Source organism: Mytilus edulis, chromosome 1 (genome assembly GCF_963676685.1).
Source record: "Mytilus edulis chromosome 1, xbMytEdul2.2, whole genome shotgun sequence".
Taxonomy (NCBI): domain Eukaryota; kingdom Metazoa; phylum Mollusca; class Bivalvia; order Mytilida; family Mytilidae; genus Mytilus; species Mytilus edulis.
The window spans coordinates 95,952,941-95,980,508 of record NC_092344.1 but is presented as its reverse complement, the minus strand read 5'-3'; the positions used below and the strand labels follow the sequence as shown (position 1 = coordinate 95,980,508).

Sequence of the window (27,568 nt, the reverse complement as noted above, 5' to 3'; positions counted from 1 at the left end):
CTAAAATAGTCCACCTTAATTTTATTAAGACAAACTAATAATCATAACTGGTTTACTCTCTGTCTGGTATTAGAACAATTATCAGATTCATTTTCACTATTGTTATCTCCAGCATAAATTGCATATCTATTGTCTGTCTCTGCTTCATTATCATAATTTTCACGTGAAGTAATTTGTTCAATTTCATCATCTACATCGTCATTATCATCTATATTTATATTTAATTCATTCATTAAATTGTCATCTATTGGGTTAATCATTGCATACTGTTCAGCATACTCATCTAAACAATCATCATACAAATTTTCATGATCGGAATTCTCACTTTCATTGTCACTACTACTGCTACTCCCATCATGTGAAGATGCTTCCTCAAAATAACCATTCGACACTTCCTCTTCACTATTTAATGCATCTTGTTCATTATTTGGCAAATTGCCAACCGAAACCAGATTCTGGTTACAGTCACTGACCACTAAATTGATATCATTCTGGTCAGAAGAATCATCGTAAAAGTTTTCTAAATCTCGTCTTTCTGTTTCATCAACATTTTCTTCCCCAGGTGAGGAATCATGGCCAGTTCTTTCCCATTCATCTAAATTTCTGGCAATGTTTTGGTATCTACTTTCTCTGAGCACACCTCTAGCACGCTTTGTCTTTGGATGATCAGGTCCTAGAATTTCCTCACTTATTCTAGCCCATTTCTTGAAATATTCATAAGCTTTTTTATAATCACAGTTATCCTCATAAACAATACCTATGTTTATATAAAGTCTTGACATCAGAATATGATATTCTCCATACATTTGCATACACAAGTCCATTGCTTCATTATACAACTGAAAAAGAGGAAAATAAGAACTGCCAAAGGTAATTAATTCATTGTTTGTTTTCTTTTTTGTTGTTGTCATATTTCTTAGATACAAATAGAAAAGTGGCTAAAATTAAAATTTCTATGTATAAAAGTAAAAAATACAAGCAAAGACAAATTGCATATACTTGCACACTGAGCTAACTATTCAGAAATCACCACTGAGATTTATCTATTTTTATATAAATTCATGTAGTTAAAAGATAAGAATGTAAAAATGATAAAATTCTGCCTTGAAATTGAGTTGTATAAAAATAATTGCTCTATTCTATAGAGGTTTACCTTTAACTGTTCCATACTTCCTCTCTTAGCAAGAACACCTTTAGTCATTAAAGCTTCTGCGTAATGTCCCATGTCGTTTAACTGAAAAATATATACACTTTCTTATTTCATCATTAAGTGAATCTGTTTCTACAGTCAGAGTTACAATCACTTTCCAAAGTTCCAACAACTTATTTATTCAGTTTTTCATTGTCAATTTGAGAGATATACTAAACACTAGTATCATATGTAAAGTCTTTTTAAAACATGATTTAAACCATAGGTAATCTAGTCTTGTCTTATAAACGTTTTACCCAGAAAATTGATAAAACAATTATGAGAATGATCTTTTGATTGCTGATTACATATTCATTATTTCTAGTGACAAATATTTCATGTGTATTCAGACACTTTATTACTTTCACTAAAGGGAATTCAAACTTCAGCATGAAAAGGATACAAAACTATTATCAAGGTCCCTATTACTTTGTTGTGGTGAACTAAAAATAAAAACAGAGAAATTTGAAAATTAAATTGGTTATTGACCCAGTTTGTAAGAAAAAAAACCATATACCTATTCATAAATTGTTTGACATGTCTGGATTTTTTAATTATAAGCCTGGCATATTTAAGAGTTTAACAGAAAGATTAATATAAGCATGTGTTGCTTGTTTCTGAATCATAAAGGTGTATGTAAGTTTATATTGTACAAGATGTAATTAATTTCATACCGGTAGTAAAATATTGTTTACACCAATTTAGCCAATTGTAATCAAAGCAAAAATCTTATATTCATACCTCCTGAAATATTTTGAGTGCTTTGTCTATATATCTATTGCCTTCCTCTAAAGCTGAGGTTCCAGTCAGTTCTGGTCCTCCACCACATGCTTCCCAACTTTCTAAGTTAAATGCTAGCTTCATTAAACTCATCCCAAGCTTAAACTGAAACAGAAGTTACCCAACTTTATAAGTTAATGCTAGATTGCATATTATAAGAAAGGCTTTTGAAAATTAAAGTCCTTTACTAAATAATCTTGTGAGGGCTGTTCCAAAATTTATCCTTTGGAAGGAATGAGAGGCATTCAAATTAATTGAATATTGGTGGTTGTATTTTCCTTAGAATTTACCTTTTAAGGAAAAGTTGTATCGTTGGTTATCATACCACATTTCCTTCTTTTAATATCAAAATCTGTTTATTTCTTACTTTATGGTAAGTGCCAGGCAGAGTTTTCCTTATGGCTATTGATTTCTTTCCATAGTGAATAGTCTTCCTCAGATCTGGTAACTGGCTTGGAGATACAAAATCATTTAACTTTAATTTCTGCAAAATAAAAATTATCACATAGACTAACCATTCATTATCACATTAAATATTTGTGTGTTGATCATCAATGAACATAACAATACATATGAGTTTATGAATTTGATTCTGCATTCCACATTAACTAAAAGAACAATAAAGGTGAATAAATCATTATAGGTGAAGCTACAGGACATTTCAGATTTGTATATGTAAAGAAAATTCCATATTCCCATATGTACAATAGAGAAACTTTCTGCAGATGTTTTTTTTTTTTTTCATTGACACCAGAACATTTCAGACAGAAATGATTAAAACCATTTTAAAATAACTATGTAAGAAAATAATCATGACAGAAACCCATTTCATATCTGACTAACATCAGTCTTAAGATTCTGGTGATAAACGTTTGCAAATTACCTCATCATAAATTTCAGCCATTAGGGCATAAAGCTCCACCATTCTATGTGGTCGAGCTCCAAGTTCCTTCTCTTCAATCTTCATGGCTGTTTTTAGCAGGTCTAATGCATCATGGTATTTCCCACACTGCACTCTATTGGTAATACACATATAAAGATCTAGTTACTGTTAACCAACTTGTTTTACAAATATTAGTTTTGTGACATTAGTCCTTTCTAGTCCATTTTGTAGAATTTATTTTCGAGATTTTTTTCTTACTTTTTTAGTGTATTTGTATATCAAAGAGAATATACCAAGTCATGTACATTCCTGTAGCATCCTTCTGCCCTTGGTTTCACTGAGGAACTGCTGCTTCAATATCATACTTACAAGTTGTTTTAAATGTTTAATTACAGTATTCATTTCTGGCAGTATTGATATATTGCTGGCTGCTTAATAATCTAGTTAATTTCTCACAATAAATTAGTTTTTATTCAATAAAATTATGCTTAGCCTAGATAAAATATATCACATCATATATTTAACATCATTATTAAACACATGCTGTTGTGCTGAACATACTGCCATTTGCAAAACAAAGTACCAGAAAACCTCTTCAAACATTAATGGTAAACCATACTTTGTCTGTTGTTGAGTATAAAATTACCTTTAACACAAAAACAGGAAAAGTGCAATATTTTTAATCCTTAGGATTTTCAAAGTACATCATCTTTATCATTATCATTATCATTTCAATATGTTTGGTTGCTGTTGGTATTTTCAAATAATTTAATTTTGGATGTAACTCGTCTTTTGATTGGCTGACGTCATTTTGTTATGAGCCCATAGACATAATTTAGTCATGTGACCGTGACGTCATCAACGTTTTTTCATGGTTTTCTACGGTTTAAAATGGAATTTAGAATTAAATTATAAGAAATGACTGTAATATTTTTTCTGTCTATTCGAAATAACATAAAAATGTGGTGCACACTGAATAACGCGCTACTGTTAAATAACCCGCTACGCACGTTATTCAGTGTGCACCAAATTTTTAATGTTATTTCATCATAGACAGAAAAAATATTACAGTCATTCCTTAAATAGTTTTCTTTAAAAGTACAGTTAATCCAAAAGACTTTCAAACCAGATAAAGTAACATACATGACCCTGCAGACTTTTTCATAGCGTATAGATACAGCTTCCTCTTTATGTGCTGAATGGGCTTCTAGTCCGTGTAATGCTTCACCATATTTATTTATCATAACATGAGTACTTCCTACCTATAAACATAAATATTTACTTTACTAACTTTTAAAAAACATTAGTAATATAAGCATTTGGCTACTAATATAGTAATAATAGAAACTTTACTGTTGCATGGTTAAGCGCTAGCACTTAATTTTTTATTTACATCATTATTTATCTAAGACTCTATCAGTTCATAAAATACTGAGATTTGAAATTAATCTTACAAATTTGAATTCACAAACTGGAAAATAACATCTGTAAAATGAGAAAAACTTGGAATTTGGAGAACCATTTACTAATGGAAAAAAAATCACAAATGATGTTTGTTAAATACTGGAGCAATTTAGGTGAAAAATATTCCTAAACTTTTCTTGCATAATTAACTGTTTTCTTTATTTCTGCAAACTTATTTGTTTTTTAAGGTAAAATTATTTTGCCAACAAGAGTAAAGTTTTTGGGCCAAATACATAGAATGATATTACACATTAGTTCAATGTTAAATAGTCTATTAAATTGAAGAAAGATTACTGTGAATACCTTAATGTATCCAGCAGATTTTAATCCTACTTGATAACTACCAAATCAGGTGTTGGTTCACCACATATAATTATTTATCCCTATTTTAAGCACTTTTCCGTTGATCTATGTTTGTGATAATTTTTATCATACTACTTGTTTGAGATGGAAAATTATCGCTAGAAACTACTAGCGTTGCTAATGAAATTGACATGAAATTGACAATGTTGTCATAGGTAAAATAGCGATAAACAGATTATCATCGGTCATCTCAACTCGTTTGCCATACCGGCTCAAGCGAAAAAATCAATCTCATTGAGATGATCAACGATAATTTATAAATATTGAAACAATTACTACATATATTTAAGTAGATGGTGCTATCTTCTCATTGGTAAGACATATCCCTATGTCTATCAAAACAAGAGTGCACACGCTGAAATGTCTCGCCTTCGATACTAATCATTGATATTATGTTGATAGTCCTAAGTATAAAGCTAAGCTTTATTACAACTGTCACATAAACTTAACATTAACCAAGATAACTAAACAAAGACCAATGAACCTTGAAAATGAGGTCAAGGTCAGATGAACCAGGCCAGGCAGACATGTACAGCTAACAATGCTTCTATACAACATATATAGTTGACCCATTACTTATAGTTTAAGAAAAATAGACCAAAAACAAAAACTTAACACTGTGCAATGAACCGTGAAAATGAGGTCAAGGTCAAATAAAACCTTCACGACTGACATAAAGATCATAAAATATTTCCATACACCAAATATAGTTGACCTATGGCATATAGTATTAGATAAAAAGACCAAAACTCAAAAACTTAACTTTGACCACTGAACCATGAAAATGAGGTCAAGGTCACATGACATCTGCCAGTTGGACATGTACACCTTACAGTCCTTCCATACACCGAATATACTAGCCCTATTGCTTATAGTATCTGAGATATGGACTTGACCACCAAAACTTAACCTTGTTCACTGATCCATGAAATGAGGTCAAGGTCAAGTGAAAACTGTCGGACAGACATGAGGACCTTGCAAGGTACGCACATATCAAATATAGTTATCCTATTACTTATAATAAGAGAGAATTCAACATTACAAAAAATTTGAACTTTTTTTTCAAGTGGTCACTGAACCATGAAAATGAGGTCAAGGACATTGGACATGTGACTGAGGGGAACTTCGTAACATGAAGCATCTATATACAAAGTATGAAGCATCCCGGGTTTTCACCTTCTAAAATATAAAGCTTTTAAGAAGTGAGCTAACGCTGCCGCCGCCACAGCCGACGGATCACTATCCCTATGTCGAGCTTTCTGCAACAAAAGATGCAGGCTCGACAAAAATATTCAATGAAATTTGAACTGTATTGTTTATTGTAAAGAAAACTAAGAACCATCTATTTTTCTCCAATATTGTAACAATTTAGACCTAATATCTTTATTTGTAAAATTCATTGAACAATCGGTAAAGCATTAACCTAATATTTGTCAATAGATAAACTGTTTCAATGGCAAAATTTTGTATCCAACTTTCCACAATATTCTAAAAACTTAACAGTATACAAATTACAGTGTAGATTATTCCCTACCTTTCTCCAATATTCCAGCAGTTTAGAGCTATACTCTTCATGGTAAAGTTTATCAAATACTCTCCAATCACAAAGACATTCAGTCAGTCTGTAAGTATCATCTGTACACACTAATTGGTACAAGTATTCCTGAAATTATCAAAGGCCAATCACTTTAAAGTAAATAAGGTAAAGAAAAAGTACTACAGAAATTGAAACTTATGACTGGCTGAAGATAATTTAATGAAGGCTGAATACCATCGTAAAACAGGTAATGAAGTTGCCTGGAGTATTCAAGGCTGATTTATATGTAGATGCAAAACAAGATTTTTGGTTGTAAATGCCTCCTACAATAAACCTTATCGATATTCCTGGCTGATCTGAGAATCTGTCCTGCTTGAAATATTGACATCATACAACAATCATTTTTCTCATGTGGTGTCAGATATTTTGTATTATGACATCAAAATTTTACAGGAACCTGTGTGATGTCTAGTAATTGTAATCAAATAGCGATAAAGTGTATGGGTTATTACTATGGCAACTGATGTATGTTAAAGTTGTCAGGTTTTTCTTTCTTGCTTTTTAAATTCAAAAAGTATTTTAACATTTGAGTCAATAGTTTATAACTGCTCTTGATTAAAAGCTCTTTAAGATTAATTTAAAAAGTCACAATACCTCAACAAATCTTTCATCATTTTGTGAATGTTCAAATGATTCGGCCAACTTTTTATGCCACCAATAGTATTCCTCTGAATGTTCTTCTGCTGCTCCTTTATCTTCAGACTTCACAAAATACCTACAGAAACAATTGTATATTACAACAATCACAAAATACCTACAGAAACAATTGTATATTACAACAATCACAAAATACCTACAGAAACAATTGTATATTACAACAATCACAAAGAATATTAGAGATATAAAAATATAATGAAATGATCACTTAGTCATCAACAAAAATCAATATGCATAGATCACTCACAACTATCTACACCAAAGCCTTAGTAGAAGTCGTTCAGATATTTGCTACAAATTCATTAGCTAGCATTTAGAGTAAGAATATATTATAAGATAGAAAATTATATTGTATTTCTCACAGAAGAGGAGAAAGTCTGAAATAATATAGATATCTTTTATAAAATACTGTTCAAACCTCAAAAACTTAAAAATAACCTGCAAATCTTGTGGTCCTATGTTATAATTTCAATAGCAATTTTAAAACAATTCAGTAACATCACAAAGTTTATGTTAGTAAAGAAGTATTAAAAGGCCCTTGACATACTGTATTTTTGTGACACACAAGATAACATTTATAAACCAGGTGTCCACTGTTAAGTATTCTATTATAATTTTCCAAAGTCAATCAATACTAGCATGACAATATATTTAGGTTACCTTCTCCGAACAGCTTTACTGAGTGCTCTATGATAGAAATCCAATCTGCCCTCTTTACTTTCACCATTATAGCGTAAGTAAGGCTGTAATGTTTTCATAATAGCATTCCATTTTCTTGAAGAAACTGGATCCATAACTTTAATAACTTCTTTCTCAGATGATTCTTTTTCATCTAAAATACCAATCAGTAGAATAACAATCTAAGTTGGTAATCAGCTTAAAATTACTTCAATTAGTTTTAATTCTTTTCATCCTATTATGTATATAATTAAGTAAAATTTGACATGATTATTCAGTTCTCTAGTGAAGAACAATTGTGGATAACAATTTTATTGTAGATCAAACTATTTTCGAGCCTTAATTCAATTCCATCTGATTTCATGGCTTATGTTGTAAATTATGAATAGTCTAGAGTGTAATGTATGACTGGTTTAGGCTATAACACATGTCTAGAGTGTAATGGTTTAGGCTATAACACATGAATAGTCTAGAGTGTAATGGTTTAGGCTATAACACATGACTAGTCTAGAGTGTAATGGTTTAGGCTATAACACATGAATAGTCTAGAGTGTAATCGTTTATGCTATAACACATGACTAGTCTAGAGTGTAATGGTTTAGGCTATAACACATGAATAGTCTAGAGTGTAATGGTTTAGGCTATAACACATGAATAGTTTATTGCTGTAACATATGACTGGTAAATTATGAATAGTCTTGAGTGTAATGTATGACTGGTTTAGGCTATAACACATGAATAGTCTAGAGTGTAGTGTATGACTGGTTTAGGCTATAACACATGAATAGTCTAGAGTGTAATGGTTTAGGCTATAACACATGACTAGTTTATTGCTGTAACATATGACTGGTAAATTATGAATAGTCTTGAGTGTAATGTATGACTGGTTTAGGCTATAACACATGACTAGTTTATTGCTGTAACATATGACTGGTAAATTATGAATAGTCTAGAGTGTAATGTATGACTGGTTTAGGCTATAACACATGACTAGTTTATTGCTGTAACATATGACTGGTAAATTATGAATAGTCTAGAGCGTAATGTATGACTGGTTTAGGCTATAACACATGACTAGTTTATTGCTGTAACATATGACTGGTAAATTATGAATAGTCTTGAGTGTAATGTATGACTGGTTTAGGCTATAACACATGACTAGTTTATTGCTGTAACATATGACTGGTAAATTATGAATAGTCTAGAGTGTAATGTATGACTGGTTTAGGCTATAACACATGACTAGTTTATTGCTGTAACATATGACTGGTAAATTATGAATAGTCTTGAGTGTAATGTATGACTGGTTTAGGCTATAACACATGACTAGTTTATTGCTGTAACATATGACTGGTAAATTATGAATAGTCTAGAGTGTAATGTATGACTGGTTTAGGCTATAACACATGACTAGTTTATTGCTGTAACATATGACTGGTAAATGCTGAAAGGCATGGATACCCCTTTCATTGTTATAAGGCCATAACAATTAAACAATTCTCAAAATGACAAAAAAAAGCATGAATATCATGTTTCATCTACATGTTTTGGATATAACTAAATACATTAGTACTTATGGATGTTATTAAATCTTCTATACCTTTTTCATCAAATGGTGATGGAGGCATCAATGTGTTTTCATGACCTAATATCTGTCTCAATTCAAGCTCATATAATCCAGCAAATGAAGCTTCCAAAAGACATAGAGTACCTATGACAAGGTTACTACCTGATTCATTCTCCAGTCTCATTAACATGTATTCAAATAAACTGAAATTATAAGGAGAAAAGTCTACATCAGATACTGCATTAACTGGTCCTTTGAAATGATTTACTCTGAGAAATTGCTAAAAATCTAATTGCTAAAAATCTAATTGATAAATATAAATTTTGCATCTTTTGCACTTTATTGTATTTGTATCACAGATGGTCAAAGAAATATTCAGTATCTTGCAATATTGAATAATTTTCATTTTCAAGTTCTATATCTTGATTTTAAACAAAAGTAACTACATGTAGGAATGGTACATCTCACTCTCCTGGAACATCAGAGGTCATCTACACATAATATAGTAGTTCAAGTAACCCAATAGTGTGATTTCTTTGTTGTCAGTTTCTAAATTATCATCTTCCTTTTTTCCTTGTCTCTCTGTAATGACCTAGTTCATCATTTTTTTCTCTCTTACTATCTATCGATTTCTTTAATTAAAATCATTCAATAGTTTTGTTTACTTACTTTGGTAAACCTTCTGGCAGGTCATTAATTTTTTTATCGATTTGGTCCAGGTCACAGACCAATTTGATCTCTTCACAAGCTAATGACAACCACAAAAGGTTTTCTGAGGAGGATTTTGACAGTAATGCATCCAACTGTGTACCCGTTAATTCTTGGTCAAATTTCTTGCACCAACCTTTTGCTAAAATCTGAAAGAGAAACAGTTATCATAATAAATTTACTGACCTAACCTGTAGAGTGGGGTGGTCATTTTCGCCGGGGACACAATTTCGCCGTTTAAGGATTTTGAGGTGTAAAAACTTCAAAGGATGGCTGAAATGGAAGAAATGTACCCGTAAATTATATTTTTATAACAAATATAATATTTTTTAAAACTGAGACAAAATTGCGACTCCTACCGAAAATGACCGAAAAACGGACAACGATTTTCGGACAATTTCCTGAATAAAAAACACGATTTCAAAGAAGTATTTCTAAGTAAATATTTGACTGAATGCCCTAATTTTGAATTCTTTATACCTTTGAAATGTCTGCTATTCATCTATAATGCAATTGATTTGATAAAAATTGTTAAAAGCTGCGGTTATTTGGTTTTAAATAGATGTGTAAAAACGGCGAATATGTGTCCCCCATTGACAAAACATCCGGCAATTTCAAACACCCTTTAATCTAACTTTTCAGATGATTTTCTTAAAACAAACCGGTTTTCAAGCTTAAGTATATTTTGCATTTGAAGTTATCTTCATATAGAAATATCAGTATACTTCAAAAACATTTAGACCTGAACATAAACTGTAGAAAACATGGAAAGATGTGGCGAAAATGAGCACCCCACTCTATGTTTTATGCTAAATGTATTAATGTGAAAACTAAAGCTAATTTGCAATGCTATATTTCAGAGCAACACATTCCATTTGTCTGATAATTTTGGTACAAATAGATAGTAACTTAAGTAAGTAATCTTGAAATACTGAAAGATCATGTCAGATTTCTTCATCTTTTATGATTTACAAGATAAGAATTTTTCCCTGTAGTCTACCCTTCTTATTTCTATTTTTAGTGATTAAAAAGTTTTCAAAATAATAACAATCTTTAATACAGAACTCTGAAGGCTGTAAAGAGTGTTTCATGAGTAGTTATGCAGATACATTTGACTTGGGTCACCAATTTCATAAAAAAACTAGATATCATTGAGATCGGAGACATCTCTGTGGGCCCCGCTGTGAATAATGTGCATTAAAAAATTATATCTTTACCATAGGACATGGGTTTGTCAACTGAAATCAAAGTTTTTGACCTTGACCTTTGACCTAGGAAGTTGTAAATAAATTATGACACACCCTTTGGTGTTGGTTTATAAACATGTCAAGTATAAACTTTGAAATGATAACGGTTCTCAAGATATAGAGCGGACACAATCTTTACCAGAGGACATGGGGTTGTCAACTGAAACCAAAGTTTTTGACCTTGACCTTTGACCTAGGAAGTTGCACATAAATTATGACACACCCTTTGGTGTTGGTTTATATACATGTCAAGTATAAACTTTGAAATGATAACGGTTCTCAAGATATAGAGCAGACACGATCTTTACCATAGGACATGGGGTTGTCAACTGAAACCAAAGTTTTTGACCTTGACCTTTGACCTAGGAAGTTGTACATAAATTATGACATACCCTCTGATATTGGTTTATATACATTTCAGGTATAAACTTTAAAATGATAACGGTTCTCAAGATATAGAGCGGACACAATCTTTACCATAGAACATAGGGTTGTCAACTGAAACCAAAGTTTTTGACCTTGAACTTTGCCCTAGGCAGTCGTTCATAAATTATGACACAGCCTCTGGTGTTGGTTCATATACATGTCAAGTATAAACTTTGAAATCATAACGGTTCTCAAGATATAGAGCGGACACGATCTTCACCACAGGACACAGGGTTGTCAACTGAAACCAAAGTTTTTTTACCTTGACCTTTGACCTAGGTAGTTGTACATACATCATGACACGCCCTCTGGTGGTGGTTAATAAACATGTAAAGTATAAAGTATGAAATCATAATGGTTCTCTAGATATGGAGCGGACACAAAGTTAAAGTGTTACGGACGGACGGACAGACTGATCACTATAGGGCGACCCGCCTAAAGGCGGGGCCCTAATAAGCCTCATTCTAATATGACGTTCTTCAGACACTCTGAGTCTGTGGTAAAATACAAATATATATGTATGTCAGCTGGTAAACAACCAACATCATGATTTGTTTGGGTTGTTCCAATTCTACTCCCATGTCGAGTACTTTTGATGAATGATTTACTTCACGTCAGATGGTGTAAATGATGTCATTGAACAATGACGTAAGAATAAGAATATTAGTCAAATACAAGAATTGGAAACAGAAAGTACCGGTAGTCAAAACATGAAAACAAACTAAGAATTGTAGAATTTGTATAATGTCCATATCTTCTTAAATGAAACTAAGATCAGCAATTACATTACATTTATCCAAATCAGTCTTATCATGTCATTCTATATAGTTTTAAAAAATGTTTCTATTCAATTTTCTTTGCTGTTAACATCAATATTAATATTGTGTGCAATTACAGGAACACCAAATATTTCTCTTCACATAGAGCACTTCAATCCAAACAAATTGTTTTCTTTGTTCTTTTAGAATAGAATAACTTCATATAGGGTTGAATTTATATTTATTTTACCATGGGTTGGCCCTTTAAGCTGATATTTCACCCTTTTGTAAACTTAAGCTTACCTTACACTGCCAGACTGTCTGTCAAGGGGTTCTAACCGTAAACAATTGATGAATATATTACTTACACTACGAGACTGTCTGTCTAGAGGTTCTAACGGTAACTCTATAGGCTTTGATTCTCTACTAATCACTGTTTTGTACTGATGTGAGTCCGTAACAGAGGAAAATATACATCTAACATGTGGAGCTAGTTTCCTTGGTAACCAACTCATTACTTTTGAAGCTTGATCATCAGAAAACTATATCAAAAGAGAAAATGGAATGTTTTATCTTAACAAGAGGGCACCTGCTGACATGTTTTATCTAAACAAGAGGGCACCTGCTGACATGTCTTGAAATTATTACAAATTATGTTGAAAGTATTTATGATAAAGGTTTAACCTTAGTATCACAATAAATATACATTATCAATGATCCACGTAACATAAAAATATCTTTGGAAAGTCAAGTAAGTGTGACCTGTTTTTCAGCAATCTGCCACAATATGAATGATTAACATCAGGACTATGAAATTTTCAGCTATAATTTAAGGGCTAGTTCAAAATTAAGCAGCCTTGGTTATTAGGCCCTGCTTATCATTTTACCTGGTATTTACATGTAATTGAAAAACAAAAGAAATTTAAGAGCATAAAGTCTGTGAAAATGTCCAACATATAAACATTCCTGTGAGAAAATACACTTGATGTTTAAAAATATCTCACCTGATTCAAACCGTCTATAAATATAATAATAGGCTTAATACTGGGGTTAGCTAACATACTACAACAAGACTGGGCAGTTGCCTCCACACCTCTTGGAATGCTGGAGTCCTGAAACAAAAAAAAGAAATAATTGATGAAACTGGTCACTCAAACAATGAACTGCATACAAGATATTTCAGGTAATTAAAATGAAATGAAAATAACAAAGATTAACAGACTGATACATGTAGTTAAAAAGAATCACTATTGAACATAAACAATGGTAATATGTCTTAAAGCTACCTATTCCATTATAAAAATTGTATATAAACAAAAAAGAGTTAAATCTGACTTCTCTTGAACTGAATTTTAATGTGCGTATTGTTATGCATTTACTTTTCTACATTGGCTAGATGTATGGAGGAGGGTTGAGATCTCATAAACATGTTTAACCCTGCCACAATTTTGCGCCTGTCCTAAGTCAGGAGTCTCTGGCCTTTGTCAGTCTTGTATGATTTTTAATTTTAGTTTCTTGTTTATAATTTGGAGTTAAGTATGACGTCCATTATCACTGTACTAGTATACATATTTTTAAAGGGGCCAGCTGAAGGACACATACGGGTGCGGGAGTTTCTCACTTCATTGATGACCCATTGGTGGACTTCAGCTGTTGTCTGCTCTATGGTCGGGTTGTTGTCGCTTTGACACATTTCCCATTTCCTTTCTCAATTTTAAAAAATAAATGCTTACGTTAACTAAGTCTGCTTCTTTTAACAGTCTCTTTAACATAGTCTCTAAACAACAAGAACCAGGAATAGCACCAACAAAATGGAAAAACAAAGTCCAAGATTTACCTCCAGGGCTGAAAATATGACATAAAACAAGATAAAGGGCTGTGCTTGACAATGAGAAAATTATTTTACACAAGTAGTCCCAATACTTATTTTCAATGGCTTTTTTCTATGATATAGTATAGATTCAAAATTAGATTTGTGGAAAAAGTATAGTAAATAAGGACACTTATAAATAAACATAGAATGACACTTTTAACTGTCTCATGCACACGATATATCTGTTCAGAACTGGTAATACTATATTGGTGGTATAAAACATCTATCCAGGTTAAAGGAGTTGAACAATTTTTGTGACTTTTGCATATAGAAAAATATTGTGAATATAAATTGTTGTGAACTTGTAAAACTTGGATCTAATCTTATTCAAATACATCAAGTAAATTTGGACATCCTGAAATTAAACAGCTGCAAAGTTGTCTAAAAAAGACTGAACACAAAGTAAAGTTTCCATGAAAACAAGTTGGATTACAGTATGTATTACAAGAATCAATTACCAGGGTATATGTCCAAGATTTTTGTAAATAGTATAAGCTGCTTTACACATCACAGAAGACTTTCCTATACCTGCCTCCCCTATAACAAATAATGGAACATCCTTTTCTTCTTTGAATATGTAATCTTCAATCTAAAAAAGATAGACCACAGTTACAGAGATTTACATATGTTTATACCTATTTACACTTGAAATATTCATAAGTATTATGGTTTGTCATGTTTTCTCATTATGAAATTGGGAATTTGATTTCATATTGGTTCTGTTTTACCCATAAGGTCTACCTAAGAATGATTTTGAATTACTATATAACATCAAATTCAGACTGCTATTTTTCCAATTAGTACATTGTCATTGACCTTTTTTTCAAATTCAACTGGGATGTATAAGAATAATACTTTCTTTAGTTGGTTACGCTTTCTATTTTGAACTATATACTAACAGTTATCAGGGAAAAATAGTACTGACCACTTTAATAATATCATCTCTTCCTATGACCGTGGAACTTTTATTCTTCATGTACGTCAGATGTTCCTGAGATACTGTATTGTCAACAGGACTGTAAGATGTCACCTGATCACCGCAGTAATCACATCCAATTCTTTGTTTACAAAATTCTAAAATCTGAAACAAACAAAAAAATGTCTGTTCAACCACAAAAAATATAAACTTGTATAGAACAATTCTTAAACAGAATGAATCCATAGTACAGGGATCCCCAACCTGCACTATCATTTTCTATGTTCAGTGGACTGTGATATTGGGGTCAAAACCCTAATATGGCATTATAATTAGAAAGATCATATCATAGGGAACATTTGTACTAAGTTTCAAGTTGATTGGACTACAACTTCATCAAAAACTACTTTGTCCATCAACTTTAACCTGAAGCAGGACAGACGAAACAACAGACAGACAAATGGATGGTCATATGGACAGACAAATAAACAAATGGAAGCACAGACCTAAAAACATAATGGCCCTACGTAGGTAGGGCATAAAAATCAATTATCCTATAAAAAGGAATCATCTTCAATCCGCAAATTGAACTTTGAGCTTTACTAAAAAAATCATACTCCCTGCAAGTAACAGGAATTCAAGAAGTTGATAAGCTATGGATAAACATCCTCTGTCAATAAAATCTGGCTGCTATGTGATTGCTTTGTGTGCTTAAAGTGGTGTAAAATTTTAAAAATCAATCAATCCTAACATGGGATCTTGCTAATCACTGTAATCAAATGGCTATGTTTTGGTTGAACTAGTGCCATAAGTAATAAATCTTCATTTTAGAAGATAGTTTTAATTGTCTTAAGCTGTTCAATATCTGTCCTATATATCAATACTATATGTATGCCCTTTGTCATTAAATAACCAGCTTTCATTTAAGGTCCCCTGCCCTTTCCAGAACCCTGTGTAAATCCCTACTCATTGACATTGACATAACATCTCTTTTAACCATTTTAATCATGACGAAAAAACATAACAAATTGACACAAAAAAATACATTCCATATACTAAATGCACAATCTGTTACCTTTTGTTTGAAAGAATCACTTAGTTTTAATTTGGGTTTATTCTTTGAACTTAAACCTTTGTATTCCTCACAGTTATATTTTACTACTCTGTTTATCTGAAAATACATAATAATAAAAATCTGAGAGGGCATCAAACAAGTAACAAGAACAAATAACAAATAAACAATTAAGAAGCTGAATAATAAACACACGAGGGATTTCAAAGTTATCAGGAAATAAACATATCCATTATGGCATGTCTTATCTAAATTGAAATGGCTAAACAGAAAAGTCCTTTCTGGCTTAGTAACCCTATGTAGAAATCAACACTCATTTGTTATTCATATTCCAATTAATTCTTCAAAATTACATATATGTATTTAAGCATTTTTGCGCCTGTCCCAAGTCAGGAGCCTCTGGCCTTTGTTAGTCTTGTATTATTTTAATTTTAGTTTCTTGTGTACAATTTGGAAATTAGTATGGCGTCCATTATCACTGAACTAGTATATATTTGTTTAGGGGCCAGTTGAAGGACGCCTCCGGGTGCGGGAATTTCTCGCTACATTGAAGACCTGTTGGTGACCTTCTGCTGTTGTTTTTTTCTATGGTCGGGTTGTTGTCTCTTTGGCACATTCCCCATTTCCATTCTCAATTTTATTACCATAGTCACAGAAAAGATTGAAAGCATGGATTAACCATGGGTATGTGCATTTAATGTATGCAAAATAACAAAAGCGTGTTGACTGTTTGGGGAGAGGAGGGGGACTTAAAAAGGTACCAACCAACCATTTTTTGTTTCAATGCAAAAGTCATTAAATTAATAATTAAGATTCCTTTCACAATTCTTCTTTTAACTATGCAATAAAAATATAACATATCCATGAATAAAATAAAAACGAAATATTTGCCAATTAATGTAAAGCCAACACTCATTCAAGTTTTCAGTGTTAAAAAATTTTTGGGGTAAAGATTGTATGAAACCCTACAATACTGACTTGATATCTTAATCCTCCAAGGTTTGTCACCACTTTTGAGATACACACGATATAGTTCATTAATCATATCACCCTTAACATCTTAGCCATAAACATTTCCAGAAATTTATCAATGTAATATTTGCCCAGATATTCAAGTCACAAAATGATGTTATATAGTTGTGAAGAAAATCACATAACTTATGTAAGGTGTAGGAATCTAAGAACTCTGTTCTAAAAAATATGAATGATGTCAGTGTTTAAGTAATCTTTAAAATTGCTCATAATTGTTATTGAATCAACTACAACCAATGCTTTATACAATGTAATGTTTAATTTTACTTCCCAATTAAAAATCAAATCAATCTTTACCCTTCAGTGCTTAAAAGCACTATGATTTTTTTAGTTCTCTTACATAAATGATATAGTTATTACTTACAGGAAACTTTTGTGAAATTTTATCTCCAATTTTGATGACCGTTTCACTTGCTGGAGTTTTCTTTAGAAAATATTTTTGGTCATCTATAGGAAGGTTTTTCAGAAAGTCATCATTTCTCATCATAAACAAAGCTATGTGTGAATAAAATAAGAAATGGAATAATTTAAGCTTTACATAAACATTATTCTTTATTTATCATTCATGTTAGGAAAGAAATACATTGTATGCTCTCAATAAAACAATAATTGATTTTTGTAATTTTAACAGTAATTAATTTTATTTCTACAATATTCTAACTATGCAAAATATCATTGACACATCAAGTGCCATTTGAAAAGACAATATCACAGATCAAGCAATTGTGTGCATATATGTATCTAATTGGACCATCTGACATGGAACTAGTTTATTTACATGTATTATGATTGACAGAAAAAATATATGTGTATACATGTCATAGATTCATCTTTTCATTGAAATACACTAAATATGTTTTTATTCATACTGTGTAATTTTTAATATTTCAGAGATGTAAGTGTACTGTCTCTGTGACCTACACTAATTTTATAGTAACATCATGGTTAACATGAATAACACACAGAATTAAAAAAAAATCTTTAGCTATCAAAAACTTACAGTTCTGATTGTCTTGCCTAAAGGCACCATTCATAACTTCTAAATCTTCTACAACTAATCCATAGGCTTCAATGTAATTTTCTACAACTTCATCAGGACATTCATCCCACATTGGCACCCATCCAACTGACTCACTGATATTTAAAAACAAAACAAAAACATAATACCAAATCAGTAATACATGTATACATTGTTTAACAATTCAACACTCAACAGCAATATCATGTTGATAAAGATAATGTTCATTCAATATAAATCAATTTTGGATTGATATATATACATTATATAATGCAAAGACAAGACAAGAAATAATAAAATAAATGTGTCTGCTATCAATTTATTAATATTTAATAATTAGATGCTACTTAAAATATTAAGAAACAAGAATGTGTCCATAGTACACGGATTGCCCACTCGTACTATCATTTTCTATGTTCAGTGGACCGTGAAATTGCGGTCAAAACTTTAATTTGGAATTAAAATTAGAAAGATCATATCATAGGGAACATGTGTACTAAGTTTCAAGTTGATGTAACTTTAACTTCATCAAAAACTACCTTGACCAAAAACTTTAACCTGAACTTCGCACTATCATTTTCTATGTTCAGTGGACCATGAAATTGGGGTCAAAACTATAATTTGGCATTCAAATTAGAAAGATCATATCATGGGGAACATGTGTACTTAGTTTCAAGTTGATTGGACTTCAACTTTATCAAAAAATACCTTGACCAAAAACTTTAACCTGAAGCGAATGGACGCACGGACGGAGGGACAACAGAGGCACAGACCAGAAAACATAATGCCTCTCTACTATCGTAGGTGGGGCATAAAAATATCTGCTCCAATATTGATGAAACCTTTTCATTACAATATCCAAGATATATACTAATATTTAGGTAAAACAAAATGTTGTAACAAAACCTGAAACAATCTCTCATTTTATGTAAATATTAAGCTACAAAAATTAGTTATTATCATTGCTTTAGTTTGCTTACCTTGTTATATTGATAAAAATAGGCATTACATCTTGGAAATAACATGTTTCTATACAAGTCTGTATTTTCTCTAATTCAGTAACATCTCGTCTGTCTGGATGTTTAGATCCCTAAAAAGAAAACATTTACAAATATAAACATGCTCAGGGTTTGGCTTCACAGAGCTTGTTTCACTTAGCAACATTATGTATATGCCTGTACCAAGTCAGGAATATGTAATTCAGTGCACATGGTTGTTGTTCAGTGCTAATTATCATAATTGTTTTCGTTCATTGTTTTGTACATAAATCAAACCATTATTTTCATCCTTTGAATTGTTTTATATTTGTCATTTCAGGACTTTATATAGCTTACTGTCTATGTGATATATGGGTTTTGATCACTGTTGAAGACCATGCTGTGACCTGTAGTTGTTTAATTCTATGTCATTTGGTTTCTGTTGGAGAGTTGTCTTATTGGCAATAATACCTCATCTTCTTACTTTCATATTAACATGGATGAAATAGTTTTCATTACATTACCTAGCCTGATATAAGTTTTACTTGTAGAAAGATACTGTCTTAAACAATTGCCAAAATGTAAGTATTCAAATACTGAATAAAAGGTGTCAAAATAATAGTTCTAAGATGACTTAAATGTTTCATGTCAGAATTCAAGTTGGTTTTTTTATTGTGTTCATGACGCTTTTTTGCCATCTACTTTGAAATACTATGGCCAATCATAGAGTGTAAGCATGATGTCTACAATATCAAATAAGTGCTCTAAGATTGCTATCAGTTAGTATTCTGTAACAACTTCAAGTGTTATTGCTTTACTTGTACAGGTTTTAAACTGTGTATTTGATGTCTGAAATTTTGAATACTTTAAAACTAGTTCAATCCTCCACATGTTTATGTGCATGATAACTTTATGATTAAACATTTTCATTTTCAAAATTAATACAACAATACTCTTTTAATTTCCTTCCCTTTTTAGTTTCACCGTATTTATTATCCATACCCATTTCACAAACTGTTCCTCAACTGTTAGATGTTTTGATTCACACCATGACTTTAATTCAGGCAGCACCTAGAAGTAATATATATGTTATTATTATTCTAAGGATGGTGGTTTTTTTAATGAACTGTTAATGCTTTTAGAAATAAACTAATTAATTATCTCTAATATCATCTGAGGGGGGTAGGAGGGGTCCTGATCCCAAAATCCTGGACTTAAAAACACGAAATCCTGAGGTCCCGAATTTAAATAAATCTAAATCCCGACAACCTGAAATTTGAAAAAAGAATTCCTGTATCCTGAAAGGGTCAATCCCGAAATCCTGAGCTTAAAAACACCTGATCCCAGAGTTCTGATAAAGGTCTGATTCCCCTTCTCATCTGGTCACTAGATAACTTTTATTGTTTTAATCTCCAGACACATGTCACTAGCTAAGGATCATAATGTAACCATTTATAAACAGTTATATGAATTCATATATAGAGAGGTTTCTAATTGTGTAAACTATTTTCACATGTCTTATTTTAAACTAGTTTTGACCTGTTTGATATTTTAAATTCACTACACATTTATCAAATTTGTTGCATTTTAAATCCTGTCAATATTTAGTTGGACCACTGCACTTGGCATTTTTCAACAAATCATCAGGGTAACTGATTGTACCTTTTTACCACATTGATAATAATATGTATCCATTCTCATAGTTAAATTTCAAATTCAAACCATCTCCAGTAGATAAATATCTTAATCAACAGGGACCCAAGTGTGATAGATTATTTATGTAATAAAAAGCATTCTATATTGTTCTATGTTACATCATCACAAATCATTTTTTTCAAATCATGTCATAATTTAATATAGATGTACAGTATATTCATGAATGTATTGTATTGGTATGCATGCTTTATAAATATTGTACTGCTTCAAATTGTTAACAGAAGAAGACATTATACATTTGTTTTACTTCTGTCTAATAATTTTTGCATATTCAGGTAAATAATTTTAAACTGATAAAGGTATACATAACGAAACCTCTTGTCTTACACAAAATGAAGTTGCTTGTTAAAATGTAGTTGTGTCTAATATAATATCTTGTGTTTGTAATAAACTTGCATACCTCTTTTCTTACTATGTCTCTCTCAGTATAAAATTCATCAGAGTATGTTGTGATGAAAACTTTAACAGGTTTCTTTTGTTTTCCTCCTTTTCTAACTGGGACTTCAGGTAATTTCTTTGAACGTCCAGGAGCTGGAATGCCTCCAGTTGCCATAGTAATGGCTCCTTACTGCTGTTTATTCACATTTGCATCAATTCTAACATCTAGAAAAGCAATTAATGTTGCATAATTTTAAAATAAAAATAAAAACATTTATAAATGTTAACTATTGAGAAACAAGAATGCATGTATGGATGTGCTAAGAATATTCCCATTAAAGATCAAAAGTATTTATTTACATGCCTGAAGTAGGTGTATTTTGTCCATTGTTGTCAAAAAGGAGAAATGTCTTTTTGATCATGTATCTCATCTATTATAAACAGGGTTTAAAATTGTGGACTACTAAATTTCTCTTTTTCTTGTATATTGACTTCCAAAATTTAAGCTGCCACAATTATAACTTAAATCTCTGATACACGTTTTATTTAGAGTGGTTACCTAGAATTTTTCATTCCAAAGAGAAGGTACAATTTTGGCTGAGACTAAAATAAAATATTTCAAATTTACAAATGTAGCACAGCTATTTCTATGAAAAAATACAGCCATGAAATGACAGTAAGATAGTTTTTTCACCCAACTATACAAATGTTTATCTATTTAAAGAAAATTAATTCATCTATATTTACAGTTCATCAAGCCTAAGTCATGTAAGTTGTATGCTTAATTCTAGTTTATTAACAAGAGGCTGTCAGAGCGACAGCAAACCGGATTTATTAATATTTATCAGTGTCCTGGCATTTTTCAATATTACAAGAACCATAAATGATGCACGGTTAAAGTGAAAATCATCAATATCAAACTTGACCTCCACTTTGTCATCAGTAAGTTGAGTAACAACATATTAAAATTTGAAAAGCTTTGGTTGAACGGTTCATGAGTAAATGCAACAACATGACTGGTAACACAATTTTTCAATCTTTCAAGAACCATAACTCCAGAACCGTAAAAGTCAAAATGGTCATTATTAAACTTGACCTCCATTTTGTTGTCAGTAACAATTTTAAAAGCTTTGGTTGAACGGTTCATGAGTTAATGCACGGGCAGGACTGGAAATGCCATTTTTCAAAAACCATAAACTCCAGAACCGTAAAAGTCAAAATGGTCATTATCGAAGTTGAATTAATTCCGTAGAAACCTCAGCATCAAAAGCTAATGTTGCACCCCCTCTTCTAAAACTATGAGTAGAGTAAAATAAAGAGTTACGACCTGTTTTTTGTATTAAATATCGAAGCTTATTTTGATACTCTTTATAAGTAATGGGTAGAATGCGCCCCCTTTTAACTTTACAAAATGCAGGATCCTTTTTAACCGCAGGAATAGCTTTGATCATATTCTTGTATGCATTAACCGGACATAAAATACTCCCTGAATACTAGAAATGGGAATTCTCAACTTTCTTTGTCCAAACTGAATTGTTTTAGACCATTTCAAAATAATTATTAAAACATCATTCTCAATAATAATATCCCCTCTACATAATTGCTTATTTTCATCAAATTCTTTTTCTGAATTTGGAACAAGATTAGATTTTCTACTCATCATAAAAAAGGCTAACAAAAACAAACTCCAGAAAGTCTTATCCTGGGTGTCATTTAAATCCATTAACTCATAAATTTGTTTTAAAATAAAAGGAGTTATAGGAAGCACTTTCCTTGGTAAATAAGGATTTAATCTCTGTAAACCTTTCAATGTAAGTTTTAACGAAAAACTTTGTAAATAAGGAAACTCCAAATCATTGTATCATAGCTTTGGTTGAACGGTTCATGAGTTAATGCACGGACAGGACTGGAAACGCCATTTTTCAATCTTTCAAGAACCCTAACTCCAGAACCGTAAAAGTCAAAATGGTCATTATTGAACTTGACCTCCATTTTGTTGTCAGTAACAACATATTAAAATTTTAAAAGCTTTGGTTAAACGGTTCATGAGTTAATGCACGGACAACATTTGGTTGCCGCCCGCCTGCCCGGCCCACTGCCGTACATCCCCAAATCAATAACCGACATTTTTGTCACAAAAATCCGGTTAAAAATCTGTTATAGATACCATTTACTGTAAATTGACCTATATAAAAGGGTTAGTCAGGAGGTAGGACATCTTCACGACCAGTTACCATCAGTTACCTGTTACTTCGTTTGCCATTTTATTCAACGACAGAAACATTGCATGATATATTAATTTACAATAGACCGCTGATATCTTCTAACAAATGTTTTCTGTAGTTGTAAAAATTTTGTTTTGCTTAATTAATGCAATACACCTTATCGCTATTTGTCCCCCATTAATGGACATCATAGAATTTTGACGTCATAAAAGAATATCTGATGCCACAATGGAAAAGTGAGGGTTGCAAATTGTTTTATCTAGAACTGAATAAGGGCATGGTCATTTTTTTTTAAAAAGGCACTTTGAGAGTCCACTATATAATAAAGGGCACATAAATAAAATAGTTGTTTACATATTCAGGGCTCACACTACTGACTTCTCTTTTTGAAACTCATAGGGAGGGGAGGTGAGATTTGAAAGAGAAGTGCTCATTTGCCCGAGGCCCTACAATGTTGAGTTTTTACATAATAAAAACGGCTATATGTACATTGGTGTACATGTATCTTTTTTTTTATATATTGTTCAATTCATACTTGGTAAACAATTAAAGTAACAATTCAAATTCAAAGTTGTTTAATTTAATCACATCTATGCCCTTCTCTGTTAAAATGTTTATGAAATTCAGTGTTTCTCATTAAAAAGATATTATATATAAATTAAACAAAGTTAAGCTGGGACATAATAATACAAGAGGCTGTCACAACGACAGCAAACCGGATTTATTAATATTTATTTGTGTCCTGGCAATATCACAAGAACCATTACTGATGAATGGTGAAAGTGAAAATCGTCAATATCAAATTTGACCTCCATTTTGTCATCAGTATCAACATATTAAAATTTGAAAAGCTTAGATTGAATGGTTCATGAGTAAATGCAACAACGTGAATGGAAACGCCATTTTACAATCTTTCAAGAACCATAACGCCTGAACGGTAAAATTTAAAATCGTCATTATTGAACTTGACCTCTATTTTGTCATCAGTAACAACATATAAAAATTTCAAAAGCTTTGGTTGAATGATTCATGAGAAAATGCACGGACACGACTGGAAACACCATTTTTCAATCTTTCAAGAACCATAACTCCTGAACGTTAAAAGTCAAAATCGTCATTATTTAACTTGACCTCTATTTTGTCATCAGTAACAACATATTAAAATTTGGGCAGCTTTGGTAGAACAGTTCATGCGTAAATGCACGGACACAACTGGAAACTCCATTTTTCAATCTTTCAAGAACCATAACTCCTGAACGGTAAAAGTCAAAATCGTCATTATTGAACTTGACCTCCATTTTGTCATCAGTAACAACATATTAAAATTTGGGAAGCTTTGGTAGAACAGTTCATGCGTAAATGCACGGACACGACTGGAAACTCCATTTTTCAATCTTTCAAGAACCATAACTCCTGAACGGTAAAAGTCAAAATCGCCATAATTGAACTTGACCTTCATTTAGTTGTCAGTAACAACATATTAAAATTTTAAAAGCTTTGGTTGAACGGTTCATGAGTTAATGCACGGACAACATTTGATTGCCGCCCGCCCGACCCCCCGGCCGCCCGACTGCCCGACTGCCCGGCCGCCCGGCCGCCCGCCGTACATCCCCAAATCATAACCGACATTTTTGTCACAAAAATCCGGTTAAAAACATAAGAATAAGAGTCCCATGGTTGTTCTATTCTAATAAATAAATTAAAAGTTGTGCCAGTCATGCGTCCAGTCATTATCGTAAGAATTCGGAATTCATTCATAGCTGGTCCGTTTCCCAAGATGAAGAAAATTTACGAAAATAAAAGATGTTTAGGTCGTAATTTGGAAATTATATGACCATTTTAATGCAAAAATGGATTACAAATTTTCTTCAGGCATCTTTCTAAAGTATCGCAAACTTATTTTGCCAATAAGATAGAATGATCTGATGTTCCCTTTCCATTCTCGATGTAGTGATTAAAATGACATGCAACCAACTTTAGTCAATGCTTCCCGCCCTTATATCAGTAAAAAACACAGCACCTTGACCCTCTCTCGATCTATATAATGTTACAGGTCACATGGCGTCAAAGAGCGATGCAGGACGTAACGGCCATACTGCCATGACGTCCATATGATGAAACAGCCATACCCCGAAACGATGAAACGGCCATACCCTGAAAAGATGAAACAGCCATACTTTGAAAAGACGTATTGTCCATGTTTTTTTTTATATATCTTCATCGACAGCGACAGTCAACATTCCTAAATATTAAACTTCATATAAAATAAGATGCCTTTATATCACATTACGATAAAAATTATTCTTCAGAAATTGTTTATAACTGATAATAAAGAAACCAATAATATACTTACATACATGTAATATGGCCCAAACAAGATGTAAATACGAGTGATGATGATCAAGTAAAGATAACTCTTACAAGAATAAATAAAGGTGCACAGTATATCTCTTGTGCAGAAAAAAATACTAAAATATCATATTTAAGTTATTAATATGAATAAATACTTATTTTATTATTACATTTTATATCTTATGTTATAATCTCAATAAAAAAAAATAATTAAAGTGTGGACGATACGTCTCACAATGTGTGGCCGATATGTCCCGTGGACGATGTTGTGGTATGGCCGACACATCCTATGGCCGTCATGGAAGTATGGCTGTCGCGTCTCGAAAGCTCAAATTTTGCAGAAGAAAAAGGGCATGGCATAGTGCATGCTAAATTGCTTTAGATAAAACACTATGTATGAGTAAAATTTCAAGCGAGACCCATTCTCTGGTCAAGCAGGACATATTTCCAAATAGCGATAAGGTGTATTAAGACAGGAAAATGCTTAATTTTATTAATTTAACTTAATTTTCTGTATACCATTACTGTAATATGTATAAATATTGTACATGACATAGTAGACTTGCTACATGTCCCTTCCTAATTATTATTATTTTTTGCCCCTTTAATAATTTTACTGCTATAACTAGGAGATTACAATTATACTGACATCTGCAAGAGCTCCAAGGGCAATCAGTAGGCTGGTTTTTATCAGTATACATATAAATTAGTAAGAGAGAAATAATAGAAAGGGAATTGTAGCATGACATAGATCTAAAGGCTAATTGTCGATAATTGTACAATGATTCACTAATAAAAAAGATTCTCAAGATATTTCTTTTCCTTGTTTTCATATTAAGATAGTTAATAGTTATCAAAGGTACCAGGATTATAACTTAATACGCCAGACGTGCGTTTCGTCTACATAAGACTCATCAGTGACGCTCAGATCAAAATAGTTGTATAAAAGCAAAACAAGTACAAAGTTGAAGAGCATTGAGGACCCGAAATTTCAAAAGGTTGTGCAATATACGGCTAAGGTAATCTATTCCTGGGATAAGAAAATCCTTAGTTTTTCGAAAAATTCAAAATTTTGTAACAGAAAATTTATAAAAATGACCACATAATTGATATTCATGTCAAGACCGAAGTGCTGATTACTGGGCTGGTGATACCCTCGGGGACGAAACGTCCACCAGCAGTGGCATCGATCCAGTGATGTAAATAGCATGTCGATCTTATCACTCACTTTGAACACACATGTCCCTTGCACAGTTCAAGAACAAACCAGATCGGCAGTTGGGCTTACAAATTATGTACCTTTCCTGTCGTCAAAATGTTCGCATGATACCATGATGCTATAAGGACTAATGACTTAACTTACTATTACTAAAGAAATTCACAACATCAAGCATGATTTACATAAATAATTCTCAAGCAAATAAGCAAGTTAAATTTGTCGGGCGACCAAATCAGATTTTTTAGGATTCTAGCCTTCTTGACTAGAGAATTCCATCAACATTAGACTTACCTCCCTTTGGGTATAATTAAAAGTTTTTAAAGCGGTAAATTTAAACAAGCAATTTTACTTGTGCTGGGATTTATGTTGAAAGTCTCTTATTGATATGGTTTCTAAAGCTCAAATAAGCTTTAAAGTATCACATAAGAATCAACAATCTTTGAATGATCCATGAAAATGAGTTTAATTAAGGT

The 27,568-nt window shown here is 31.9% G+C and overlaps 1 protein-coding gene across 2 annotated transcripts; it reads right to left on the bottom strand.

Moving 5' to 3' along the window:
* LOC139515866 (TPR repeat-containing protein DDB_G0287407-like) lies at positions 1-27,378 on the bottom strand. Of its 2 annotated transcripts, none has more exons than XM_071305606.1 (23): positions 27,240-27,378; positions 21,322-21,524; positions 20,208-20,276; positions 19,209-19,318; positions 18,211-18,344; positions 17,575-17,705; positions 16,182-16,277; positions 15,116-15,271; positions 14,649-14,779; positions 14,051-14,162; positions 13,322-13,429; positions 12,686-12,859; positions 9,848-10,035; positions 9,212-9,381; positions 7,594-7,765; positions 6,871-6,991; positions 6,214-6,342; positions 3,996-4,114; positions 2,853-2,985; positions 2,337-2,453; positions 1,931-2,074; positions 1,154-1,234; positions 1-839 (listed from the first exon to the last, which is right to left on the bottom strand). In XM_071305606.1, the coding sequence occupies exons 2-23, from the start codon at positions 21,472-21,474 to the stop codon at positions 42-44; spliced, it is 3,546 nt and encodes a 1,181-aa protein (XP_071161707.1). In that variant the 5' UTR covers positions 21,475-21,524; positions 27,240-27,378; the 3' UTR covers positions 1-41. The 2 variants fall into 2 exon arrangements, with proteins under 2 accessions (XP_071161707.1, XP_071161716.1); XM_071305615.1 differs by having other exon boundaries at positions 27,105-27,369.
* Positions 27,379-27,568: the final 190 nt, after the last annotated feature.

Bases quoted from the DNA above. Each gene is read 5' to 3' on its own strand.
- LOC139515866 (XM_071305606.1), bottom strand. From the start codon at position 21,474: ATGGCAACTGGAGGCATTCCAGCTCCTGGACGTTCAAAGAAATTACCT. The intron at 14,780-15,115 runs GTCAGTACTATT...TATCTTTTTTAG, and splicing joins GAGATGATATTATTAAAGTG to ATTGAAGATTACATATTCAA. The intron at 840-1,153 runs GTAAACCTCTAT...CCTCTTTTTCAG, and splicing joins GAAGTATGGAACAGTTAAAG to TTGTATAATGAAGCAATGGA.